Source organism: Siphateles boraxobius, unplaced genomic scaffold, assembly GCF_051911475.1.
Source record: "Siphateles boraxobius isolate OS27281-9 unplaced genomic scaffold, OSU_SipBor_1 7, whole genome shotgun sequence".
Taxonomy (NCBI): domain Eukaryota; kingdom Metazoa; phylum Chordata; class Actinopteri; order Cypriniformes; family Leuciscidae; genus Siphateles; species Siphateles boraxobius.
In genome coordinates, this window is record NW_027509197.1 from 5554979 (window position 1) to 5581771 (window position 26793).

At 45.3% G+C, this 26793-nt stretch overlaps 1 protein-coding gene across 1 annotated transcript in view; it reads left to right on the top strand.

Annotated features, from left to right (window-relative positions):
• LOC143723384 (coiled-coil domain-containing protein 148-like) overlaps positions 1-26793 on the top strand; it is a 278157-nt gene that overhangs the window by 141191 nt on the left and 110173 nt on the right. Inside the window, exon 10 of the mRNA XM_077215748.1 lies at positions 9894-10100. Coding sequence (XP_077071863.1) covers positions 9894-10100 — 207 coding nt within the window. The remainder of the gene's footprint in view (positions 1-9893; positions 10101-26793) is intronic.

Below are 26793 nucleotides of genomic sequence, written 5' to 3' on the forward strand. Positions count from 1 at the left end.
CTTAATTACTCCCTGTCAGTTTCCTTAGTTACCGATTAATCGTTAGCCTTAATACTGCAATATGCTTCTACTGCAGTGGCATATAGCCAACAACATTACAGGGTCTGCAAATGCTGCTCAGAATGCCATGTTCCTCACCAAATGAATGAGAGGGGGTTTTAATCTAAATAAATGGATAGTTGGATTGTAAAATGAGTCAATGTGATTGATCATTTATTAAATTACTTATTTAATCAAATATATTGATTGTCACTATGTCACTAATGCCGCCTCAGATGCGTGCTTGTCAGAATGTGTACTCCTGTTGTGGATGCACTTAAAGAACAGCCGGACAGTGAAAGAGTATGTGGAGGGCTTCCTGGATTTATACAACGATGAGCGCTGGGATGATGTGTAAGGGTCCTCCAATTGAATGGGTGTTGATTGTTATCAGCCGATAATCATTTTATAAAGTTTGATTGGTGGCCTCTATAAAGGGGCGATCAGAAGAGCCAATTAGATGACGCAAAATTACATTTTACATTTTCTATGTACAGCTAAAATTGTTTCACTACATTCACTGGTCTGAAAAAAATATATTGTTCCGTCATTAATGAATAATTAGATAGGAACAAATGAGTAATGCACTATCAACATTCTAGTAACTACTAGTAACTTAAAATAAACTTTTAGTTAGATTAACAAATTAGTAAGTAATAGTGCTTAGTAGAATGTGGTAGTTTACTATTAGCTAATGTGATAGATTTTGACCTGTGCACCTGACTTAGGTTGAACCGGTTGTCCTTGTCACCTGAAAATATTATACTCAGTTGAGTTACCTCTGAACACGCGGGATTGACGCCTAAGCGTAGCTATTCTTCCCGCATTAATAAAAATGCCCAAGAATTAAAGTTACCTGACCATAATCTAAACCCGCCTAAGAGTCTAACAAAGAGTCGAATGACGTCTCGCCCCCTATTGACACTATCACCTGGAAAATAAGGTATTTAGTGTCTAACCTGTAACTTGTTCCCATAACTAACTTGCTGCGCAGCAATACATAACCGACAGACTTCAGACAATGTCTTCAAATGTGCTTTAATCACGGCCCGGAAGAGTTCTCGAAGAGAATCCCACCAGCAAAAGGAATACATCAGGTTTTATAGGATAAAGACAGACACAACAAATAAGATCATTGTGACTGACATTTCACCTTCTATCAATATGATTGGTTCACTTTGTAAAGGATGCCCCCACCTTTTTACCCTCTGTTACTGGCATAAGCAAAATGATCTTGAATCATCAAAAAAATTGAAAGGCTTAAGAGTTCAGTTGAATACTCTATATCATGACATAATACAGAAAGTATATTTTTGATTTTGTGAAATATACAGGTAGGTGGAACACCTGCTAGGCATTGCTGCCGGTCACCCACAGGTCAGCTGCAGGGTCATCAGCCAGGAACCACCATTCACCAAAGTTTCACTCCTTTAAACCTGGAACGTCTCCTGGTGGCGGAGCAGTGACAAGGACGTCTCCCTGTCACCCCCTGCAGCTGATAGGTGTTACCCTCTGCGGCTGTTGTCGGGGTTAGTTGTTCATGCCTTGGTAGACCACACCACTATGTCGGGGCGGAGAGATGTAGCAGTAATCTCAACCGGGAAACAGAGCTGCCTGTCGAGATCAACTCTCATATTCCACTCCTGGTCAGGGGAAAACGGCCTAGATGCTTCTCTTGGCCTGAGGTTTCTTCTACCCCCATCTTCCGTGACAAAGCTGATGTGATTGTGGTTCTCTGCTAGTGGTACCCCTTTGCTGCCCTGTCGACGCCCCTCTATCACCTCGGCTAGCTTTTTCAGAACCTGTTTATGGCGCCATCTGTAGCGTCCCTGGGAGAGTGCGATCTTACAGCCTGACAAGATGTGGTGAAGGTTTCGTGGACAGGGAAGTGTGTCGTATATTGCACGGATGATGAAGCTGAGCCTTGCCTGCAGGATTTTCCACACGTCTGCCCAGGTGATGTTTCGGTTGACAACTCCCTCCCAGGTTGTCCACCTTCCCTGTCGGCCCTGTGACACGGCCTTGATCTTGTAGCGCTCTTCCTCCATGCTTGTCACCTCTGCCACCACCATCTCCTTCCTCTCTTTGTGGTTGGCCTTGGACCAGAACCGTGGTGCTTCTCCCCACCCTAGCCCCTAGCCCCTAGCCCCTAGCCCTTGTCATGATCAGCACTTCAGATTTTTCCATAGACACAATTTTCAAAGAACAGAATGTTTTAGTACATTTTGTTTCAAAGTGTTATAATGTTATAATGTAAAAAAAAATTCTTCTGAAGGATTTGGTAATACTTGAGTCATTACTATTGGGCAACTATTTCCTTTACTTTAAAATTAATTATAAATTATTCATTATTCATGTTAATTATGAACCTGGATATAGTAGTTCTTAGTAGTCCTCTTGGAGGTAGGAAAAAAAATAGTAGTTATTGGTTTGCAAATAGTGATCTACCAAATTCAACTAGCACTTTACTTACTAATTCGTAATCAGAGTTTCTTGTAAGTTAATAGTAGTTACTAGAGTGTTAACTTTGTGTTACTCATTTGTTCCTGTGTAGTTATTAATTTATGATGGAACCAATGCTTAATTTGTAAATTAATAATTGCTGGATCAAAAACAGCAATTAAAAGGCGCTGTGACCGACACTGACCATACAACTTAAGTTTTCCCAGAACATATAATGATGTCACTAAACAGTGACGGCACAACTGTAAGAGCATCGTTGACAAGTTTCTGGACGGCCCTAACTTCATCCAAGTGTCTGTCACGTATAGGTATGTTGAGACCAAACATCATTCAGTTAATCAGAGAAATTCTCTCACCGACGACGTTGTTACATTTTCCTTTACAACGATTTCTGATAATGACTGATCTTAAATATTCTATCTTAGTTATTTTGATCTTTTCCCTCTTTTGATCAGAAACAGCATCAGCTTTACTCGTGGATATGGGGGAAAAAAATTGATAGCCTGTCTTTTTGACATTTTGCCAATATTAACTTTTTAACATCAGGTGTGTCGCCAAACTTTATGCTACTCTCCAAACTTTACACTAGCAGCAGTAAGCACCATCCAATGAGAGTGATTTAGAACTTAAGAAAGCTGATCAAAAATATATTTGCTGAGGGCCAAAAGCAAAATATAACCTCCAAATACATCTACATTAACCTGCACTTTCACTGTCTCGCTCGCTCTTTCTTTCACAGTGCGTGCACACAAGCGTTTTCAATTAATTCCCTATGGAAGTTAAACTTGAGTTGAACTGAAAACTGCAGGATCTGTTTCAAATTAAGCACTGGGATGGAACAGTATTCTAGATGCAGTCTACTGTTTCTAAACTGCCGGATGTGCTTGCTAATTTAAAGAGTTAATAAAACTGCATTAAGCCATGAAAGAGATCCTGTTCTCCAAATGCTTTCTGGGCAAAACAAGCAAAGTATACTTTGGGCTTCTCGTTTGCACCTAAATGGTCAAATACACAGAAATGTCTCAAAATTCCCGGCTTAGTGAGTATTCGCTTCAACATAGTTGTTTATGTCTTAAGTGAACATAAACAGTTGGGAAGTAAATTGCATGTAAAACAATATAGTGGATCCATGCATTCAGTCTTAAAGTGACAGTAACCTTAAAAACCTGCTGCCGCCTGTGTCATTAATGTTAATTTGAAACTGTTACTAAAGCAAAACGGTGAACAATTTGCACCCCCTTGCTCTCATCGAATGATTTAGGGCTGCGTTTTAGCTTCATTTTTTATTTATTTTGGCTTCCAACGATTATGAAAACAAGATGCTGCTTTCCGGTCCTTTCCTTCAAAGTGGTCAACAATTACTCTTTCAGCAATTGTTAAAAGTGCATGCTATCACTATTATCTACACTATTTGATGCTCTTGACTGCAAATGACTGCAATGGATTTTACTATGTGCACTTTTTTGAATCAGTGACTGACAGCTGGAGTTTGACATGAGTTCCAAAATGAGTATGAAAGTCTTTCATATCTCTAAATGTTTTTGGTTCCCCTTCAGGGACTACCGCTGCGTGAAATCGCAGTGGGAACGCCCTCAGCGTGACGCGTCTGAAGCATGAATGAAATCAGTCAATGGAGAGAATGAGCGTACGGCGAGTGACGTCATCGACCAGGAAGCTATAAATATCCCCTGAGTACACAACACGCCAGCTTTTAGTTACTTCAGCAGCTCTGTGTGTGTCTGAATCTGTCGATTGTGTTTGTCTGTTTTGTCAGGAGTTTTCACTATATATATTTTATATAAAAAAACCAATATGAGCGAGCAGTATAAGAAGTGTGTTCCCCCCTGTACTCGAAAAAAAGAAAACACATCACGGGTGGGGATTCACACGAGCTAAGTGTGGCTTGTTTGGGAGTGCAGCAATGCCCAGTCGGCTCTCGAGGGAGTCGATTGTCAGCATTGCGAGCGTTTTCCCTTGAGAACTCTGCGCTCGCGGCGATCGCTCTTCGAGGAGAGTGATTTGCTGCGAGCTCCCCGAGGCTCGGGTCCCGCTTCTGTTGAGGCAGAGCGGCGGCGCTTGTCTTGGGGCTCGCAGATGGATCTCGCTGGCGACGTTGAGACGGGCTCCGCCCTATCTCAGCTATCTCCGACGAGATCTAGTGCCTCTCACCCGGCTCTGGAAGCACGCGCTGCGGCGGTTACTTCTGCCCGGGTGGAGGCACATGATGATGTTGAATTGAGATTTTCCAGTTCTGAAGAGCTGGATGTCGAAAGTTTATTATCAGAGAAAACTAGTTTATCACATTATACTGCAAATGAAGAAGGTTTGATGGATGTATTATCTCGGGCTGTTGAAAAGCTAAAAAAAATAAAAAAAATAACAGTATCGAGTGGCCAGCTGATAGACAGGTTTCTAGAATTAAAAGCAATCTAGATGATAGATTTCTGTCTGCACGACCTCAACCTTCTAGCCGGTGCTTACCGTTCTTCCCAGATCTTCATGCTGAGGTTTCAAAGACCTGGGTTAGACCGGTTTCAAGCAGAATTTACACAAATCAGTCCAACGCTTATGGTAACATTGTTGGTGCTAAATCTGCTGGTTATGTGACGATACTGTAGGCGGAGGAGACGCTTGCGAGCTATCTCTCTCCTGCTTCATCGTCTTCACTTAAAGCACCGGCTCTTCCACCAAAAAATAATTAAATAAATAAATATATATACCTCTGTGCTGGTGGGGAAGGCTTACTCGGTGGCTCGGCAGGCGGCTGCATGTTTGCATACGATGACTTTTATGCAGGCTTTTCAGGCCGACCTGCTCAAAGGAAATCTGAGGGGGGTCCCCGCCGAGAGAGACTTGCGTTCACCTCCCTTAAGGGTGCCCTGTCTCTCCCGGCGCCCTCAGGGGCCCGTCCTACTAACCCTGCCGAAACAGGGCGTAGAAGGGTCTGGCGAGTGCTTTCCCGAGGGACGCTCGCCGCCTCTAAGGAGGGTTCTAGTGTGTTCAGACCAGTCGTTCCCTGCCGGTGCGCCGTTACAGGGCACTGTGTCTGTCACGCAGAATGTTCAACCAGAGCAAAGTCTTTCGTCGAGTTCGTCTTCAAAAAGAGCACAGCAGAAGCGGAGTGTCACGTCTCGTGCCCCCCTGCAGAGAAACTGGAGGGACGAGGCGGGGTGCTCTCCGGCGCGGCCTTCTCGGGGCAGGACTGATCTGAGGACAGTCATTGTCGCCAGAAAGGCCGCGTCGAAAAAGTCCTGACGGGCTGAACGTCAGGACTCTGAGGGTGGTCCCCATCGGGAAAAACTTGAGTTCACCGCACAAAAACACGGTGCCCTGTCTTTCTCGATGCCCTCAGGGGTCTGTTCTACTAACCCTGCCTATACAGGGCGTAGAGAGACTCGGCGAGCGATTTCCCGAGGGACGCTCGCCCCCTCCAAGGAGGGTTGTGGAGTGCTCAGACCAGCTGTTTCCTGCCAGTATGTTACAGGGCGCTGTGTCTGTCACTCGGGATGTTCATCCGGAGGCCAGCCTCGAGAGGCTGGTTCCCTTAGTAGAGTTCCTGGCGGAATGGGTCCCCCACCCAGCAGGGAGTTAGGATACTACTTCATCGAAAAAAAAAAATCCTGACGTGCTGAACGTCAGGGTTCTGAGGGTGGTCCCTATCGTGAAAGACCTGAGTTCACTGCACAAGAACACGGTGCCCTGTCTTTTCCGATGCCCTCAGTGGTCTGCTCTACTAACCCTGCCTTCACAGGGCGTAGAGAGACTCGGCGAGCGATTTCCCGAGGGACGCTCGCCCCCTCCGAGGAGGGTTGTGGAGTGCCCAGACCAGCTGTTCCCTGCCAGTACGTTACAGGGTGCTGTGTCTGTCACTGGGGATGTTCAAATCAGATCCGAGGACTGGTTTGTCATGATAGATCTAAAGGACGTTTACTTCCATGTATCTATCCTCCCTCAACACAGGAAGTTCCTGAGGTTCGCTTTCGGGGGCGAAGCGTACCAATATCGGGTTCTTCCGTTCCGCCTAGCACGGCCTATCACCCCGAACATTCACGAAGTGTACGGATGCTGCTATAGCCCCGCTGAGGTTACAGGGCATCCGCTTTCTGTACTATATAGACAATTGCTTGATTCTAGCTCAATCGGAACAACAGGCGGTTCGGCACCGAGATGTCGTTCTTGCTAATATCAAGTGACTGGGGCTGAGGCTCAACGCCAAAAAGAGTGTTCTTTCTCCATTACAGAGAACCACTTTTCTAGGTGTAGTGTGGGATTCAACGACGATGCAGGCACGATTGTCACCTGCTCGTATTGCTTTGATTCTCGCTGCAGTAGATCAGGTCAAGCTAGGCCAGTCATCCACTGTAAAACAGTTCCAGAGACTGCTAGGTCTCATGGCAGCTGCGTCCAACGTGATACCTCTTGGCCTCTTGCACATGAGACTGTTACAGTGGTGGCTCAGGACCAAGGGATTCTCCCCGAGGGGAAATCCGCTTCGCATGATCGTGAGTTTGCGACGGTGTCATCACGCCCTGATCATGTGGAAAGATCCTTGGTTTCTGTCCCAAGGCCCTGTGTTAGGAGCTCCTTGTCGTCGCGTTATGCTAATGACAGATGCCTCTCTCACGGGTGGGCTCAGGGTCTGTGGGAGGACCATCATCGTCTGTGGCACTTAAACTGCCTAGAGATGTTGGCGGTGTTTCAGGCTCTGAAACACTTCCCCCCAGACCTAAGGGGCCACCATGTTCTTGTCCAGACAGACAACACATCGGTGGTTTCTTATATCAACCATCAGTGGGGTTTGCGTTCTTGCCCGCTTTACAAACTGGCACGTCAGATCCTTCTATGGTCCCAGGGGAAAATTCTTTCTCTGAGAGCTTTTATCTCCCGGGGTATTTAAATCAGGGGGCAGACATCCTGTTAAGACAGGGGCCGAGGCCCGGGGAATGGAGTCTTCACCCCGAGGTGGTGGAACTCCTATGGAAACATTTCGGTCTTGCCGAGGTAGACCTATTTGCTTCTCGAGAAACATCACACTGCCCGCTGTGGTTCTCTCTCAGCCATCCAGCCCCGCTGGGGTTGGATGCGATGGTACATCCGTGGCCGAGGTCACGCTTGTACGCTTTTCCCCCGATCGCTCTGCTCCCAGGAGTTCTGGAGAGGGTTCGCCGGGACGGGCTCAGTCTCCTGCTAATAGCCCCGTTCTGGTCGGCCCGGGTATGGTTTGCGGACCTAGTGTCTCTCCTCAACGGCTCTCCCCTAGAGATACCGATCAGGAGAGATCTGCTCTCTCAGGCGAGTGGGTCGATCCTTCACCCCCGTCTAGAGCTATGGAGGCTGTGGGCTTGGCCTCTGAGGGGGCCCAGCTCATAGATTCTGGTCTCTCGGCTGAGGTCGTTGAGACCATCCTCCGATCCAGAGCTCCCTCCACGAGGAAGTTATATGCCGCGAGGTGGAAACTTTTCACCTCTTGGTGTGGAGAGCGCCAGCAGGACCCAGTTAACTGCCCGGTTGGTACAGTCCTGGATTTCCTGCAGGACCGTCTCTCCACAGGGTTATCCCACTCCACACTGAAGGTGTATGTGGCGGCCTTAGCTGCTTACCACACCCCTTCAAGTGGAGGTTCCCTCGGGAAACACCCGCTTATGTCTCGCTTCCTTCGTGTCACCTTGAGGCTGAGGCCTGCAGTTCGCACAAGGGTACCAGCTTGGGATCTGGCCGTCATCTTAGAAGGTCTCTCCCTTGCTCCTTTCGAGCCCATCGAGGAAGTTTCGGAAAAGTTTCTTACTCTAAAGACTATCCTTCTTCTCGCTATCTCATCTCTAAAAAGAATTGGAGATATTCAAGCACTTTCGGTGGCTCCCTCGTGCCTGGAATTTGCTCCTGGTTGGTTAAGGCCTTTCTCTTTCCGAGACCAGGTTATGTTCCTAAGGTTCCAACTGTTTCAGTTAGACCTATAGTTCTGCAGGTTTTCTGTCCTCTGCCTTTTCTGACGTCAGACCAGGAGAAAATTAATTTGCTGTGCCCAGTTTGGGTTTTGATGCTTACGTCCACAGAGCTGCCCTGTGGAGGAGATCGGAACAAATGTTCGTCTGTTTGGGTCACCTAAGAAAGGGTGTCCTGCATCTAGAAAAAGGATGAGCAAGTGGGTGGTCGAGGCCATCCCACTTGCTTATGGTTCGGCCCATCAGCCTTCACTTTGGCTGTAAGGGCTCATTCCACCCGGAGTATGGCTGCTTCTACAGCTCTTCTTTCAGGAGCTTCTCTTCAGGACGTTTGTGATGCGGCAGGCTGGTCCTCACCGCACACTTTCGTTAGATTTTATTCCCTCGATCTTAGCTCCACTCCCGGGGCTCAGGTTCTCTCGTCGGTTTGTGTCTCCTAATGACACACGACGGGGATTTGGTCGTATGGGGATGTGGGTATTGCGTTCCCACTGCGATTTCACGCAGCGGTAGTCCCTGAAGGGGAATGTCCCGGGTTACGTATGTAACCCTAGTTCCCCGAAGGGACGGACGTTGCGTGTCCTGCCATACTCTCGGCATCCCCTTGGGTCGCTGCTTCAGTAACTTTTAAGCTGGCGTGTTGTGTACTCAGTGGATATTTATAGCTTCCTGGTCGATGACGTCACTCGCCGTACGCTCATTCTCTCCATTCACTGATTTCATTCATGCTTCAGACGCGTCACGCTGAGGGCGTTCCCACTGCGATTTCACGCAGCGTCCGTCCCTTCGGGGAACTAGGGTTACATACGTAACCCGGGACGTTTTCAATGTACACAAGCTCATTTTAATTTGTTTTAACTGATTTGTGTACAGACCTTTTGAAACAGGAGACAATTCCTTTGATCCTTTGAAACATTTTACCAGTTTACCAGTTTACCAGTGACATTGATTATGTAATCATAACTAAAACAATTAACATTTTCTGTTCTCATTTCAGCAGAGGGAGCAAAAGAAATTACAAAGTTAACACATAATTCAATACATCATATGTTTTAACCTTATATTGTTTTTCCTTTGCATCATTAATGTTTTAAATATAGAAATATGCAAGCATGAACAATGCTTTTCTCCAAAACACGGCATGCATACAGACAGCTGGCCTATTCACACTCAACCCCACAAGATCATGCTGATGAACCAGCTTCACCAGCTCCGTTTTGCTTTTGAACAGCACGAATATGCTGGTCCACCAGTTAGACCAGCACTATACTAGCATAAACCAGCCTGGACCAGCAGGGAAGCTTTTTCCATCAAAGTCAAAGACTTATAGTTGCAATCACTGCCAAATGTTTTTTAACTAAGCTGCGGTCTGAATACTTATGTCACAGTGTTTCTTGGATATGCTTGTCAAACAGTTATTGTGATCTGTGGCTGTGTGTTATATTGCAGAGTGCACATGAGCGTTGGAGTGACTGGTATCATTTCAGCATGACACAGAAAAGTCTGCTACTGCGGGGCTGGCAGCGGGATCACTCAGAACTGCTCCTGAGGGCGCTAAGCGTGTTAGAGGACTGCAGGATTTCTCGCATACAGCAGCAAGAACTTCAGAACCAGCGTTCACACCAGCAGAACATCTGCCTCAAGCTCAGAGAAAAGGTTTTTACATTTACCTACATCTTAAGACACTGCCACACTAGGTCTTCTGTTTTTAATAAGTAATACATCACAAATAATACATTTAGAATGTGAAATTATAACATAACTCCACTTCTGTGCAACACTTCAAACCTTCAACCTTTGAGGTTTGTGATCTTTGAAATTCAGTCAAGAGGTCAATCTTTGAAGTTTAGATGAGTCACATGTCTTTTTGTCAGAAATTTGGAGGTCACAATTCACCAAACTCAATGGAATGTGAATCTTCACATGAGCTTATGTTTCCTGTCTTCTGTAAATGGAAGTCAGTGGAGCGCGAAGTTTAGTGTGGCTCTGGCTTTAGTCTTCATGACCTATGAGGAGTGTTTAAGAATCATGTTTGGAAATCATTATTTTTGCAATTCCATTTAGTGGATTAGGAACACACAGAGCATGATTACAGTCTACAGTCTCTTTATAGCTGCCCAACATGTCTACACTTCACTAGTCTGTCTCTCTCTTTGACTCTGTCTCGCTCTTGTCCTCTTTATATCTCAGAACTCTGTGCTTTTACCTAATGAGTAATTTTCAGTCAATACTACAGTGAAGTGTATTGTTGTGTGAGACCACCTTGTATTTTAACCCCCGGTTTCATGTTTGAGCTGTTAGCTCTGAAAGCAACATGCACTGACATATCTTAAAATATGTCACAGCCATTGTTTTGTCTCAAGATGCCCATAAGTAATGTTCTTTTCTAGGGCACATTTATTAAAGCTACTTAAATGTCCTAATGGAGCTAAGACATAATTCCTGGTTTAATCTAAGCCCTGTCTGTGAAACAGGTAAAAAAAAAAAAAAAAAAACAGTTTAAAGGGACACTTCACCCATTTGCTGTATCTTTAGAAACTCAGTCATATTTTTGAATGGTCATGATTTATTCCCTTATTTTCCCCAGAGATGGGAGAAATAAGTATTTAAGTGTTCCACTTCCTGCTTTTTATGATGTAAAAATTGTCATTTTGCGTCATAAAAAGCAGGAAGTCCCATTTCTTTGTATAAGGGTTAAGACTACAAACACTAGCTCATCATTTATTCAGGGGGAGGGGCCCACTCACGCTACAGACCTATTACAGATCAGTGGGTGGGACTTCACTTGCCGAAACTAATAGCAATATCCGCCATCTTGTTTGGAAGCTAAGCTAACAAGCGCTGTGGAGCCAGATGGGAAGTTACGACAATGTTGGAAGGAAATAAACATGACTACTAACACGGTAGCCTAATGAGGGTCTCTACATACAAACCGAAGCACTGAGAACTTTGTAAGTGTACAGACAGTTTGATAATAAAATACTTTATAAAGACAGTACCATCGCGGAGCCATCTTTGGAAAACAGTCTCGACCAGTCGAACCACGAACGCCGTGCTACAAGCTGAACTGTAATCTCACAGTTCAGCTCACTTAGCACGGCGTTAGTGGTTCGACTGGTCGAGGCTGTTTCCCAAAGATGGCTCCTGCCTGTATACGCGATAGTACTGTCTTTATAAAGTATATTATTATTAAACTGTCTGTACACTTACAAAGTTCTCAGTGCTTCGGTTTGTATGTAGAGACCCTCATTAAGCTACCGTGTTAGTGTGGGGCTATTTTGAGCCTTGTTAGTGGTATTAACTAGCGATCTCTTTTTACTTATTAAATGCCCCATATAATAGAGATATTATTTGCCCCATATTATATGCCCCATACTAGCGTTATAAGCTAAACAGTTTTTAGAGATAAAACTCTTTACACTCGATTATCATGAAAACAAATCCCAGAGAACAGTCGACTCTGTACCGATGTGTTATTACACCCCAGGTTCATTTTGCGCCGGAGTTCTCCTTTAAAGGTGTCATGAACTTTATTAAAAAAAATAACAAAAAATTCTCTGAGGTCCACATATAATGTTATCAAGATTTTTACATAAAAAACATCCTAATTTAGAGGTAATAAACTATTTTCTATCATGTTTTGACTTTCTCTTTCGAACAGTCTAAACAATTTTAATGGGCGTGCCACATTCAAGACTTGGAAATAAATGCCCACTGCTATGATTGCGAAACAGTTTTGCATATTAAAATAATTTTCAACATCCCGGCCGTTACACGTGTGAATTGTTTTGAAAATTTCTGATGTTGAAAAATAATTGAGGAATTCAGCCTCAGAATGATTAACACATAAATGCACAATTATCGATGAACTTGATACATGTTGCAGATATGTTTTACTATCCACAACAAAATGCCTTTTTAACTTGTGTATGCAAAATTCAGAATTAAATGAATGTGTAGCAATTTGTCCAAATAGAGAAATTTTTGTGAATGCAAATGTTTTCTTTTGTATTTGTGTATCATAATTTGCGCCTGCAACAAAGAGGTGCATTTGTGGACCAGGTGACGCATGTGCATTCATTGACTCTTTTCTGAGTCGATCTCATTTGATTTATTTGGATTTTGAGACTTTCTTTTCGCGGTTTTCAAGCATTAAACAACCCACACACTAACAACTACAAATGAATAGGCCTGGTTGTAATTTGCACAACTACCCATCGATTTTACAAATTCACAAATGTGCGTTACTACATTTAAACTAATACTTTACAACTTGTGTCTGCAAAATCCAGAATTTCATGAATGTGCAGCATTTACAAATAGAGACATAGTTGTAATTACAAAACCTCGATTTTGGATAATTTGTGCTTGCAACAAGTAAGATGTGCATTTGTGGATCAGGTGACAGGCGTGTATTCATTGACTCGTTTCTCGAGTCGATCATATTTGATTGACTTGAATTTTGAGACTTTCATTTTGCCGGTTTAGCGAATCCACACACAGCTGTCTAAGAAAACCTGCAATAACTAGAAGGCAGTAGCCTGCTAAAACAGACAACAGCACTGTAAACAAGCATTCTTCCCCATATAAAAAGCTTAACGTGCCTTAAGAAAGTGATATTGAAGCACCAAATTTAGCACACAATTTATTAATAAAACTTAGCTTACCTTGTACAGAGAAGCAGAAAAATATGTACTTAAAACACGCAAAGTTTCACATTGAATGTTTCGTTGTTATAAAGAGAACGCTTAACGTAACGTATTAAGACAGTAGGCTAACATTAAAAGACCAAACTTGGCAAGACTATAGGCCTACCTTATTAATAAAGCATACTTTGTACAGGCAAACAGATTAAATCAGATTATGAACACAACACGCGAGGTTAGGCATTTTTCTCCCAAAGAAAACCATCATAACACGCATAACGTGGAATAGTGACATCCCTGGGTGATGAAAATGTGAGTCCGGGCAGGAACAAAGAATTTAAGCATCATTGGTTCCATCCGGACATATTTGCTGAGTGTGATAGAGACCCGAGCAGTCACAAGAGGAATTCACATGAGGCATCTGTTTAAAGGTTTGAAATTTAATACATTAAAGGCAAGGAAGTGCAAAAGGTCCCTACAGTGGATAAGAGCAAAAAATAAAAACAAAGGTTACAATAATAGTCTAAAAACTAGCACTGTTGAGGTACTAAAACTAGCACCAACCTCTGTCACTAAATGTTGGAGACCGAAGTTTCTCATGCTCAAGCAGCATTAACACCTTTGCATTAAGCTCCAAACCACTCTGTTTCCTCTGCCTCACTTCTGATCACCCTTAAATGCATAATCTTCCAGCCTTTAGTTAATTGGAACATACCATTTTCTGTAAAATGAACTCTTGTCTCTCTATACATTTCAGCAAGTTCCCTTAATGATAGTTAAAGTTCCAAAAATGCCCATGATTTAATCACCCTGAAGCCATCCTAGGTGTATATATCCGAAGTTGTATAGAAAATGTCCTGGCTCTTCCAAGCTTTATAATGGGAGTCAATGGGTATATTTTTTTGGAAGTCCATCAAAGCGCATATATCCATGATAAAAGTGCTCGACACAGCTCTGCTGGGTTAATAAAGGCCTTCTGAAGTGAAGCGATTCGTTCTTGTAAGAGAAATATCCATATTTAAACTTTATCGACTAAAATAACTGGCTTCCGGCAGACGGCCGTACGCAAGTTGACACTTGACGATGTATGACGTAGGATGTACGAGTACCGTAAGCTTTGACACCTCTTGCGGCTCAAACAAACAAGCCTGGGCAACCGCTTTAGTCATTAAGTCAAGTTCAAGGGTTCACTTCAGGTCAAGTCACCTTCATTTATATAGCGCTTTTAACAATATGGACTGTTTCAATGTAGTTTTAAAGTGATAATAGGAAATTAAAGTAATAGAGATTGTTTTGGCTTTACAGCAGCTCTAGAGTAAAGTTATTGTACAGCTGAAGTTAGTTTTGATCGATACACTTCCGTTGCAAAGATCATTAGTTCCCTTTCAGTCGATAACGTCAGACGTAGTCGACGTCGACTGAATTGGGACTACGTCCTCCGTTCCCTCCTTCAGGGAACGGTGGGTTGCATACGCAACCAGGACGTTCCCTTTCAGTCGATAACTTCGGACGTAGTCGACGTCGACTGAATTGGGATCACGCTAGGGAGCCTATCATCTTCGATTACTATTGAACGAGCCAATGGAATTTGGCGTGCGTGATTTGCATCACACACTCCGCCCCCGCGGCGCGGGTATAAATACGGAAGTGGATGCACGCACTAGTTGCCTTTCGCTTCGGAGCCGTTCGTCTTTGATGTCTCTGAAGAGTGCTGTTGTGTTCAACGAGCGAGTGTGTCGGTGTTCTTACGGGAAGACCTCTCCAGTGTTGGTGTTCTACAGCGTGGTGCAGCGGTGATCGCGAGCTTCTCAGCTCTCAACTGCTGTTTTAAAATTTCTATTGTTTGTTTGTGTGTTGACGGTTGGTTAGAGGGCGAGAAGTGAGTGCTTCACTGTTAGTTGAAAGACTATTCAGTGTTTGCCGCGGTCATTCCCTGTGTGCTCCGGCACTGGTGACGGTCCCATTTCCTAAAAGAGCAACACGGGTGTGAGTGCGTCTTTTTCAAGATGCCATTCCATCCGTGCGTTTCTGGGTGCGGTCTGGCACTATCCCCCTCTGACGGTCACAAAAGTTGTGTCGCATGTTTGGGCTTACAGCATGCTGAGGCAGCTTTCGTGGATGAGTCATGTTCTCACTGCGGGAACATGACCATCTCGGTGTTGAGATCTAGACTCGCCTTCGTCAAAAGCGTTGGTGCAGTCCCCACCTCTGGGCCCCGCCCTTGTTCTTCCTCTGGGTTACCTTCCCAGAGGAGGACTGGGGCGCCGTCCAAGCTGGGTGATCTGAGGATCACAGTGAGGGGTAATCCGCCCGGCCAGGCCCCGTGGGTCCCTCACTCCTCTTTCACACCGCAACCGGTGGAGCTCCCCATTGGTCCCGCTGGTCCCTCTGTAATGGACAGGCCAGCCGTGTCATTTGGGGCCCCTCCAGGGGATAGGATGTCAATCGCAGCATCGGAGGGGGAGCTGAACTCTGGAGATGATGACTCGGCTACACTGCCTCCCTCCGGAAGACCAGTGTTGCCCGAGCCAGATCCAGAGATGTCAGTTATGCTGAAAAAGGCCGCCGAGGTGGAACCCTCCACCGTGTCCCGAGCCGTCTCGGTTGGATGATTGGTATATCGGGGCGGGCCGTACTGGTTCTCAGTCCGCCGCCCCGGTTCCTTTCTTTCCTGAAGTGCATGAGGAGCTGACGAGGGCATGGATGGCACCTTTCTCTGCCAGAAACCGCCTGAGTAGCTCCTCCCCCCTCACTACCCTTGATGGGGGAGCGGTGAAGGGTTATGAGGCTATCCCTCCAGTGGAGCGGGCCGTTGCGATGCAGTTATGCCCAACGGCGGCCGCTTCCTGGAGGGGTGATCCTCGTCACCCCTCTAAAGCCTGTAAGTTCTCGTCCGCTCTTACGGGCAAGGCTTACAAAGCTTGTGGGCAAGCCGCTTCCTCCTTGCATGCCATGGCGTTGCTCCAGGTCCACCAGGCCCAGGCACTCATGAACATGCACGAGGGTAGTTCGGACCGTGAGCTCATGGGTGAGCTCCGCACTGCAACTGACCTCGCCCTCCGGGCGGCGAAGGTTGCAGCTCGCGCGGTCGGTTTCGGCGATGTCCACACTGGTGGTCCAGGAGCGCCATCTCTGGCTCAACCTGGCCGATATGAGAGAAGCGGACAAGGTTCGGTTCCTGGACTCTCCCATTTCCCAGGTTGGGTTATTCGGCGACGCTGTGGAGAACTTTGCCCAACAGTTCTCTACAGCTCAGAAACAGACGGAGGCCATCCGGCACATCCTGCCTCGGAGGGACGCTGCTGCCTACACCCGCCCACCGAGGTCAAATCCTCCGCCTGCTCGTCGCCGAGGGCGTCCGCCCGCAGCCGCCTCAGCTCCCGCCGGACCATCGCAGCAGCCTTCACCCAGGTTCCGGCGTGGAGCCGGCCGCGGAAGGGGCGCCCAGCCTGCTCCAGGCGCTGCCAAGCCAGGTGGTAAGCATCAGCGCAAAAGAAAACGCTGAACCTGGACGGGCTCTCAGGGATGGAGAAGTTGCTCGTGGAGTTGTCGCCGATCCACTCCCTCCGGCTGGTTGGAGGGCCGGCTGGAGTTTTTTGTTATGTGTGTGTCTGTTCCGCCCCTGGCCCCTATAAAAATGGGGTCAGCGGTACCCACATGTTCAGAAAAAGAGCAAATTTTCTATTCCTGAGTCCCAAGTGGACTAGTCTGGCGGGTGTGACCCTGTATTAGCCTTACATTCCCCAGCTTCCCTTGGTCGCCAGCAGGCAGCTTGGGGCGTTCGAGGACCCGGTCATCCGCCTTCTCACGTCCCCTGCCGCTAGTGGAGACAGGTAAGTGTTGCACTGCACACTAACACCACTATCTCTACTTTGCTGCCCCACCTCAGGCTCGGCTACCCCGCTCAAGTCAGTGATAATCTACCTCCCGCACCGCAGGCCATCCTGTGGGTTGCGTCTAAGGGTGGAGTATCAGTACAGTGTCCTTCCCCTCGAGTGCTCCAGAGCCCGTTGGGTCTTCAGGTCATCTGGAAGAGAGTAATCTCGCCCACGGGCTGAGTATCTCTTTTTCAGTTTTGGGGAGGTACTCGGTCTAACACGTCTCTCCAGTGAGAATGTGTTCAGCTGGTGTTGAAGTGAGAAAGGGTCCCACTGAAAGAACTTTCAGAGGCTCCTGGGGTATATGGTAGTCGCAGCCTTTGGCTTCCTCCATATGTGACCGCTTCAGCGCTAGCTTCACGATCGAGTCCCGAGGTGACCGTGGCAGAGCAGCTCACCCTGTGTGACTATAGTTCATCCCGGTCTGCTGCCAAACCCTCTTCAACAGAGGGGCCATGTACAAAGGGCGTGTTTTAACGGGGGCCTGGGCGACCCCCGACTACATGGGCATTCGTGCCTCGAGTTGTTAGACATTGCGACCGTTGCGCAAGCTTCCCCTGCATGTCACAACTCACCCGTCACCTCCTCCTTGGAGTCAGACGCTTCTGAGGGCGCCTCGTTCCACTCCTCCCGCTTACTCAATCGTGCCGCCATCGAGCCTCACGACAGTTATAGCCAGGGCAAGTGGAGACTCCATCCCCTGGGTCCGGTGGGTCATGACCATTCCGGGGCCGCTCAGTCGCCCCCGGTTTAATTTTTCCGCCAGTGTTTGTGTAAACCGAGCGGACTACCCTTGGACAAACACTGGGTCTCAGCGGCCCCAGGGGCCCGCAGAAATGCATTTAACCCCAGTGAGCCTTCTAAAAGTGACTGCGACTCAGGGTCGCCTTGCGCCTGCTCAAGTCAGTGAAATCATCACTCTTCATGTTGAGCAGAATTGCTCCTGAAACTCAGTCAAGTTCATCGCACTCAGGTGTTGAGCAGCAATGCTCCTGTAGCTCAGTGAGTTCATCACATGTAGCTCAGTGAATTCGTCACACGCAGTGCTGAGCAGAAATGCTGCTGGTGCTCAGTGAAGTGCTTCGCACTCAAGTGTTGAGCAGAGATGCTCCTGAAGCTCAGTGAGTTTATCACACTCAGGTGTTGAGCAGGAATGCTCCTGAAGCTCAGTGAACCTGTCACACTCAAGTGCTGAAAAGAAATGCTCCTGTCGCTCAGTGAAGTTCTTCGCACTCAAGTGTTGAGCAGAAATGCTCCTGAAGCTCGGTGAGTTTATCACACTCAGGTGTTGAGCAGGAATGCTCCTGAAGCTCAGTGAACCTGTCACACCCAAGTGCTGAGCAGAAAATGCTCCAGAAGCCCAGTGATCTTCACATGTTGTGTTGAGCAATGCTCCTGTCTTTTGCGCCCGTCGCTTGCACCTACGTGCCAAGTCAGGAGAGGAACAGGTCTTCATAGTTGCCCCTTATTGGCCAAACTAGACCTGGTTCCCATCAACAGCCTTCCTGACTTCCCCTGAAAACTTTTTCGGGGACGGGGCACGAGGGCACCCGCGTTCTTCCCCCGGAGATTCCGGGCGGTCTTACATCTGAACGCGGAGGTTCAGGTGGCTATCACAAGAACATGTGATAGTTACCATCACTTCGGCGAGCACCCCCTAGAATTGGGTAGCGTGCTTACACCGTTAGAAGTGGAACCTAGTCGTTGAGTGCGTCTTCTCTCCAGAGGAGATCCTAAAAGCTTTCGATCACTTCAGTGCTCTCTTTCCTGCAAAATGGGTTGCAGTAGGCTTTTTTCCTTCACCCTCAAAATGATGTTGCCTCGGTGTTTAAACGACGCTCATCGTGTTGCAGAAGTATGCAGAAGCACGTTCTGATCGTCAGGTTCCTGAGGAGCAAGGTCTTGTAATCCTTGTGTCCCTCTTTATCCTCTTGGGCCTTGTCCCTGGTGCAACTGCACTGCAGAGACCGCCCCTGAGCCACTGCAGGCAGTGAGTTAAAAAATCTGTTATATCAGTTCTCCTGCTCGTGTGGTCTCTACTAGAGGGTAGGGACTTGCTCGCTTTCGGTCAACGTATTGTGCCTGGAGTCTGGGTCGGCTAACTCTCACAAGCTGAGACCCCGGCTCGGATTGTGCCCAAGGTTCCTACCTCTCCCGTAATAGGAGCAGGTGGTGAGCCTGCAAGCGCTGCCCTGGAGGAGGCAGATCCAGCCCTGGCTTCTCTGTCCCTTCGCTTGGATGTGTACAGAATGCAAGTCATAGACCTCAGACCAGCTCTACAAATATCTGTTGGAATTCAGCAGAGAGGGAAGGCTGTTTCCATGCAAAGTTGCACTTAGTGCTTGCCTTCATTTCGGTAAAGATCCGAGATGCAACACGTCCACTTAGGTGTTGAGCTCCTCTGTGATGAGTGTAAAGTGCTCCGCCTGGGCGTTGACGATATGCTTTGCTAAAACAGATTCTAGAGTTGGGGGCTGGAGGACACCTAGTTGAACCGCTGCTTCCTGTGGGCTCCCTTCTCATGAAGCCAGTTTCACCGTGAGCCCGGTTCAAGTGTCGCCTTGCTGCGCCATTTCCCTCCTATGGACTGGATACGTGCGCCTTTCTACTCCAGTTGAGTTCCCTTAAAATTGAACCCTGTTGAGTTCCTCCACACCCCTCCGACGTCGGACGTGCGGAACGTCTGGTGTTAGGCCTACCACTCGTAAGCAGTGTGGAACCTGTGTTAGGCTGGGTCCATATGTTGCGGTCCCTTCGGCGACCCCATATGTGTATTCTTCCACGATACGGCTCCCTGCTGTGAGCCCGTGTCTTCCCTCGGCAGAGTCTCTCTGCCGTCACTGTCCGGTGTGTCTCCCCCCGTCTTAGGCAGGAGCCACCCCAGTGTCATTCCATATGTTAGACTGCCCGGTTTCCGCCCAGTTCATATGTGTATTTTCCACGCTACCTCCCTCTGGGTTGGACGTGGCTTCCGCAGCGTCCCTTCCTTCCAATGTACGGGGAACGCTTTCCCAGTGGTCCTGTAGGAACAGCAGTGACTTCCCTGGCCTAACCCCTGTCCTTCCCTGCCTGGCAGCGTTAGTGGCGTGTTCAAAGGGTGATCCCAATTCAGTCGACGTCGACTACGTCCGACGTTATCGACTGAAAGGGAACGTCCTGGTTGCGTATGCAACCCACCGTTCCCTGAAGGAGGGAACGGAGGACGTAGTCCCCTTGCCACTACCGCTGGACCACCGCTGACCCCGGGTTACTCTCGGCTCCTCAGCGAAAAGCAACTAGTGCGTGCATCCACTTCCGTATTTATACCCGCACCGCGGGGCCGGAGTGTGTGATGCAAATCACGCACGTCAAATTCCATTGGCTCGTTCAATAGTAATCGAAGATGATAGGCTCCCTAGCGTGATCCCAATTCAGTCGACGTCGACTACGTCCGACGTTATCGACTGAAAGGGAACGTCCTGGTTGCGTATGCAACCCACCGTTCCCTGAAGGAGGGAACGGAGGACGTAGTCCCAATTCAGTCGACCTCGACTACGTCCTCCGTTCCCTCCTTCAGGGAACGGTGGGTTGCATACGCAACCAGGACGTTATTAACTTAGGGGCTTGCACGACACCGAAACAGAACAGAAAACCCCTAACGTGCTCCAGCCCGCCCATTCACACAACACACTACCGTGCCTGGTGGCTCGAGAACGCAAACCTTTAAATAGGTTCCAAGATGCAAGCCTTGAAGAAAAAAAAAAAAATTATATATATATATGAACCTGTGCAAACCTGTGAAACCGCAGATGCCGTGCACATGCGTATTACATGTTTAGTCTATAGGTATGCGTGTTTGAATATATATGTGCACAGGCGTGTAGTCTTTCTTTACAAATTGACCTAAACAAATGACTTGTCTGGCCTTAAAAATTTATAATACGGAATTATTTATTGCTTCCCAGTAGCCATGTGAACCGGAACTATTTTGACAGCGTTTTATCTGTACAGAGGTAAAGGGACGGAGAAGAGGGCCTTCACAGGGGAGAGACTAGTTGACACTTTGGGACTGCGTTGTCGTCATGTCCAGGCGCAGGTCCTTTATCAGATCTGTGATCTGTTAACTTCAGAAGGCCTTTATTAACCCGCCAGAGCTGTGTTGAGCACTTTTATCATGGATGGATGCGCTTTGATGGACTTCAAATATATACCCATTGGCTTCCATTATAAAGCTTGGAAGAGCCAGGACATTTTTTAATATGACTCTGATTGTATTCATCTGAAAGAAGAATGTCATATACACCTAGGATGGCTTCAGGGTGAGTAAATCATGGGCTAATTTTCATTTCTGGGTAAATCTCTTCATTTCTGGGTTTTAAACTCTTTGTCAACTATCAATTTAAGACAAAGAGTTTAAAAACAATCAATAAATACAACATGCAGGCAAAAAATTACAAATTTTGTCATTTGCACAACTAATATTTCCTAAATTAGTTTTTGGATCCTCCTCAAAGGTGACAAAGGTTTATATATAATTTTGTCATGTGATGTTACCATGATGGTGATCAGTGTTTGCTTTAGTTGGGCTCTTGCCCCTTGACATTTGAACATTAGTTTTTCTATGGTTGCTGTAGCTGTGTCTTTAAAATACATTTGTTATGGAAAAAAAAGCTGAAAGAAAACGGTATCAGATGACAATGGCCTTTTGTTAATGGTCACAATCATCATCTAGTGGCCTGATTCACTGATCTCATTTATTTTCTAATGTATTTGTATAGGGTGATATTGTATATTGATTATGGTATAACTGTGATTCTACAGTTTTGACAACCAGAAAATATCAAGGATTTTGAAAACAGTTTGTGCTTGAAACATTGCAAACTTCTGTATCAGTCAGTCACACACACAGGCATCAAGAATCAGCATATGAATCTCAACAATGGAGACAATCAAAAGTTGATTGGTACCATTATAGTACAAAAGACCTTCCATGACTCCCAGCACGCATTGCGGCATGAATAAATTATACAGCAGAATTGTCTGGTTATTTTCTTTATTTTTTACTATTTGTTTTTATTTTTACTCTTGGTTTTGTGTTGACTTTTAGTAGCGTGTTTTGTGATGTTCAGATTTGATGTTATCCTTTTTATTGATTGTCACCATTCTTGAGATTCATTTGTTGATTCTTGATGTCTGTGTGTGTCTAAATGATGTCGTAGTTCAAAACGTTTTTGTGAATGATGAGTTTAAAAATCCTTCATAACTTATATAAGGTAATATAAAATTAAGGTGTATTAAAACAACACTTTTTTAAAGTGTTTTAAGTGTATATAAATGAGATCAGTGAATCAGGGCACTAGATGATGATTGTGACCATTATTAGACCACACTTGATCTAATTTTTGTTGGCTTTGTTTTTGCCACAACAAATGTGTCTTAACTTAGTTACTGCAGCCAAAAACAATAAAACATCAAGGGTCATTAGCCCAACTAAAGCAAATACTGATCTCCATAATGGTAACGTCAAATGAAACAAAACAACATATAAACCTCTGTTAATTCTCAATTGGATTTTCTGTAGACGTATCTCTCTCTCTCTTTCTCTTTGGGGTATGTTGTTAGACCTTCAGTTCTGTTGAAGCGAGCCAGTCCAGCATCCTATGATCAAGGTCACTTAAACAACGTTCGCCGTTAGGGGGCCGATATATGGGGCAGCTAGTTAAAATGTGTTCCAGTTGTAGTGGGTCTCCACACTCGCATTGAGGACTATCCCCGATGCCCCACTTTATCATTACTGCCCCGAAGTGTCCCACACCTATCCTCAGGCGGTTGAGGCTTGTCCACTGCTTTCTGGGCAGGTGCTGGCCAAGAACGTCCATAGGAGTCGCTGACTTCCACTGGTCCCTCCATTTCGCCTTGACCCAGGCAACCTTGCAGATGTCGGCTGGTGTAGTGAGGAATAATTGTTGGGGGTGTGTGGCGCATACGCTGTAGTGTCTCCGTGGCGATTTTGTGAAGGAGGTAGGATTCCCAGAAGAACCCGGTAAGAACCCTGTAAGAACCCGCGGCCATCAGGGCCGGGCTGAAGCTGGTACCCGGGCGTGGCACGGGGGCTCGACAGCACCCCCTGGAATGGGATTTGAACTCTTGTTCATATATCAAACATGCTTGCATATAATAATCTGAAACTCGGTACACATATAGATCTCATCGGGCCAAACAACTTTCGTGCTCTATGTTTTACGTCAGCCCAACAGGAAGTCGGCTATTTAGGGTTGTTTGGAAACACACGCTCAGGAATTTGAAACACTTCTCCTAGGGATTGCATCTGATCGTCAGCAAACTTGGTGTACATGAAGTCAAGACATTGAGGATGTAAATTGCGGACGGATTTTTGATATCTCGAACGGTTTGGCCGTGGCAAAGAAACGAATTTATGGCGAGAAAAGAGAAACACAAAGTCTTATAACTTCTGGATACATTAACTGATCTTGATGAAACTTCAGCAGTGAGTTCGTGTTAAGAGGCCGATCAGATGGATGTAACTATTGTGAGTCAAAGTTATAGCGCCACCAACTGGCAGTAGGAAGTGTGTTACTTTCTAAATGCTTTTGACAAAAGTGGGGGGTACAAAACTACAGTAATAAAACTCGGTACGTATATTTCTCTCATCAAGCCGGACAACTTTCTAATTTACAGACATTAGCTCCGACCAACAGGAAGTCAGATATGTTGGTTTGAATATGGTCACTTTCTCTTTCTCTCTGTGTCTATGTCTCTGTGCCTGTGTGAGGGGCGAGGGGGAGGGGGGAGGAGGGGGTGCTAGATAAACCATTTCACTGCTGTGTGATTTGCCCTGCATTAAAAAGGAAAGTACATGTCTTAAGCCTTGAAAATATATATATTATTTAATTTTATTTTTTCATTGTTCTAATCAGGTCAGGCAAGTAAAATTCTCTGTCCCCATTGTCCCCATGAATGACCGTGCAGCCGTGCACTTAGTTTGAGTTTAAAATTAGTCCTGCATTAAAAGGATAAAGAAATCTCTAAGGCCTTGTCTTTTTGCATAGCAATTTAAGGATATTTTTAAAATGACAAAATATTCATAGAACATATTTTTTTAAATGTATTGTTTGCTTTAAATAAAATTAATATTGTATGTTTGGTGATTCAAGCTGAATGAATTTAAAATTAATGTGCTATATATATTAGATCAATATATATGTTTTCTTTAAAATTTTAATCAACACTAACTTTATTCTCATCAGAATTATACATATTTGTATAAAATGATACACAAATTAAAAACACACATTTGATTTCTATTTTAATCAATGTAGAATGTGTAACTTAAAAATAAACAAATTAGTGCTCTGTTTGAGGACAAGAAATGAAAACCTATGCAATATGATGAATGTCCTAAAGATGGCACTCACAGACTGTTTTTAAATGGAGTCGGATAAATATTTTTTTGCTTTTAAACTGTGTGTGTGTGTGTGTGTGTGTGTGTGTGTGTGTGCCTTGGTGTCTGTTACAGTGACAAGAGTTTAACCCTGGTTCAAGTTTAAGTGGAAGGCCTTGTCTTTTTGGATATATATATATATATATATATATATATATATATATATATATATATATATATATATATATACATATATATATATATATATATATATATATATATATATATATATATGATATCTTTTTCCAAAATATTCCTATAACCAATATCTTTTAGTTTGCTTTAAATTAAATTATCCTATGACATTAAAAATTATTCTAAATTTAAATTAACTCATATACGTGGCTATTGTGGTTCACAATCATAGGCCATGTCCCAAATGGCACACTTCATATGAATTTTCAGTCTTGTGTAGTTATTTCATGTGTCCGTTAAATCCATGAGACTGTAGGGTGTCTCATTTTTCATTTTAGGTTTTAGAAGGTTTGTCACGCATACTTTATAGTTGATATATGCCCTCGATGCACACTTTTGCAGAGCCCACACGGATGCAAGCTGTACAGCACACAACAGTCAAAGCGGGGTTATGTTTCTGCACGTCGTGCACAATAACCCTAAAGGCACCGGCATGGCGGCTTGTATATATATATATATATATATATATATATATATATATATATATATAACTGCGGGCAGCGATGAAGGGCCAAAGCCGACGGCACCGGGGTTGCGGTGCCACCGGCTTGGGCCCGTAATCGCTGCTCGCAGCTATATTTATTCTTCTTGTTATCATTATTAAGTTGGCTTGTAAGAGCCAACTTACTGAAATCCTATTTAAACTTATTAAGTTGGCTTGTGAAAGCCAACTTACTGAAATCCTATTTAAACTTATTATTCTTCTTCTTTTTCTTAACCAAAATTTTCTGACTCTAACTCCTCCTAGAGTTTTAACTCTACAAACTCCAAACTCGGGTCAGACCTTCAGACTGTTCTGACTCGAGTTGCTATATCTTTTCAGACTTGATTTGACTTTCAGTTTTCTTAAAAATTAATATTAAAAACCATAAAAATCCCATTGACTTTCATTGCAACAGTTCAAATTGAGCCAAGGCTACGGTGGCCCAGTAGAGTACAACACAAAAACACTAAATCTAAACTCCCTGAAGCCCTAGATTCAATTAAACAACCATTCTATATGTACTAATGAACTTATCTATCTATCTATCTATCTATCTATCTATCTATCTATCTATCTATCTATCTATCTATCTATCTATCTATCTAATAATTTTTCTTTCGTTCTAACTAATCTTTTTTCTTTCTAAATAATCTATCTTTCTTTCTTTCTAACTAAACTTTCTTTCTTTCTTTCTTTCTTTCTTTCTTTCTTTCTTTCTTTCTTTCTTTCTTTCTTTCTTTCTTCTTTCTTTCTTTCTTTCTTTCTTTCTTCTCTCTTTCTTTCTTTCTTTCTTTCTTTCTTTCTACTTAATCTATCTTTCTTTCTAACTAAGCTATCTTTCTTTCTCTTTCTTTCTTTCTAACTAATCTTTCTTTCCCTTTCAAGGGAACTTCGAGCTGCGTCAAACGCTGCGGGAACGCCCCTGCGTTGTGCGTCATGAAGCACGTATGGAATCAGCCCAATGGAGAGATGAAACGTCATAGGCGGGTGACGTCATCGACCAGGAAACTATAAAGCACCCCAAAAACACAAGCGCATTAGCTTCTGTGCTTTCAGTCGCGCTACATGTGAATCTGTCCCTGTGTGATATTGTCTGTCTTACATACCCTGCACCACACAAACAATTTATCCCTATATATATATATATTGAGAGATTATGGCGGACGAACAGCAGTTTAGAAAGTGTGTTCCTCCCTGCTCGCGTTATTTAACGAGCGGGGATACATATGATCTTTGTGTTGTTTGTTTGGGAGTTCAGCATGCCCAGTTTGCTCTCGAGGGAGCAGACTGTGAGCATTGCGAGCGTTTGCCGTTAAGGACGCTCCGCTCCCGCCGATCGCTCTTTGAGGAGAGCGGTTCGGTGCGCGCTCCCCGCGGTTCGGGTCCCGCTTCTGCCGAGGCAGAGCGGCGGCGCTTATCGTGGGGATCGCAGATGGATCTCACAGCGGGGTTTGAGACGGGCTCTGCCTTATCTCTCCCTTCACCTGTGAGATCCAGTGCCTCAGTCCCGGGTTCGGAAGCACGCGCTGCGGTTTCTTCCGCTCGGGCTGAGGCACCAATGCTGCAGCTATCCAGTTCTGAGGAACTTGATGTTGTTAGTGTTGAGGGAGATGTGGAGGATTCGCCACCCCACACTCCTGAGAGTGATGAGCTTATGGAGGTGTTAACAAGAGCTGTTGAAAAACTTAATATTGAATGGCCAGTG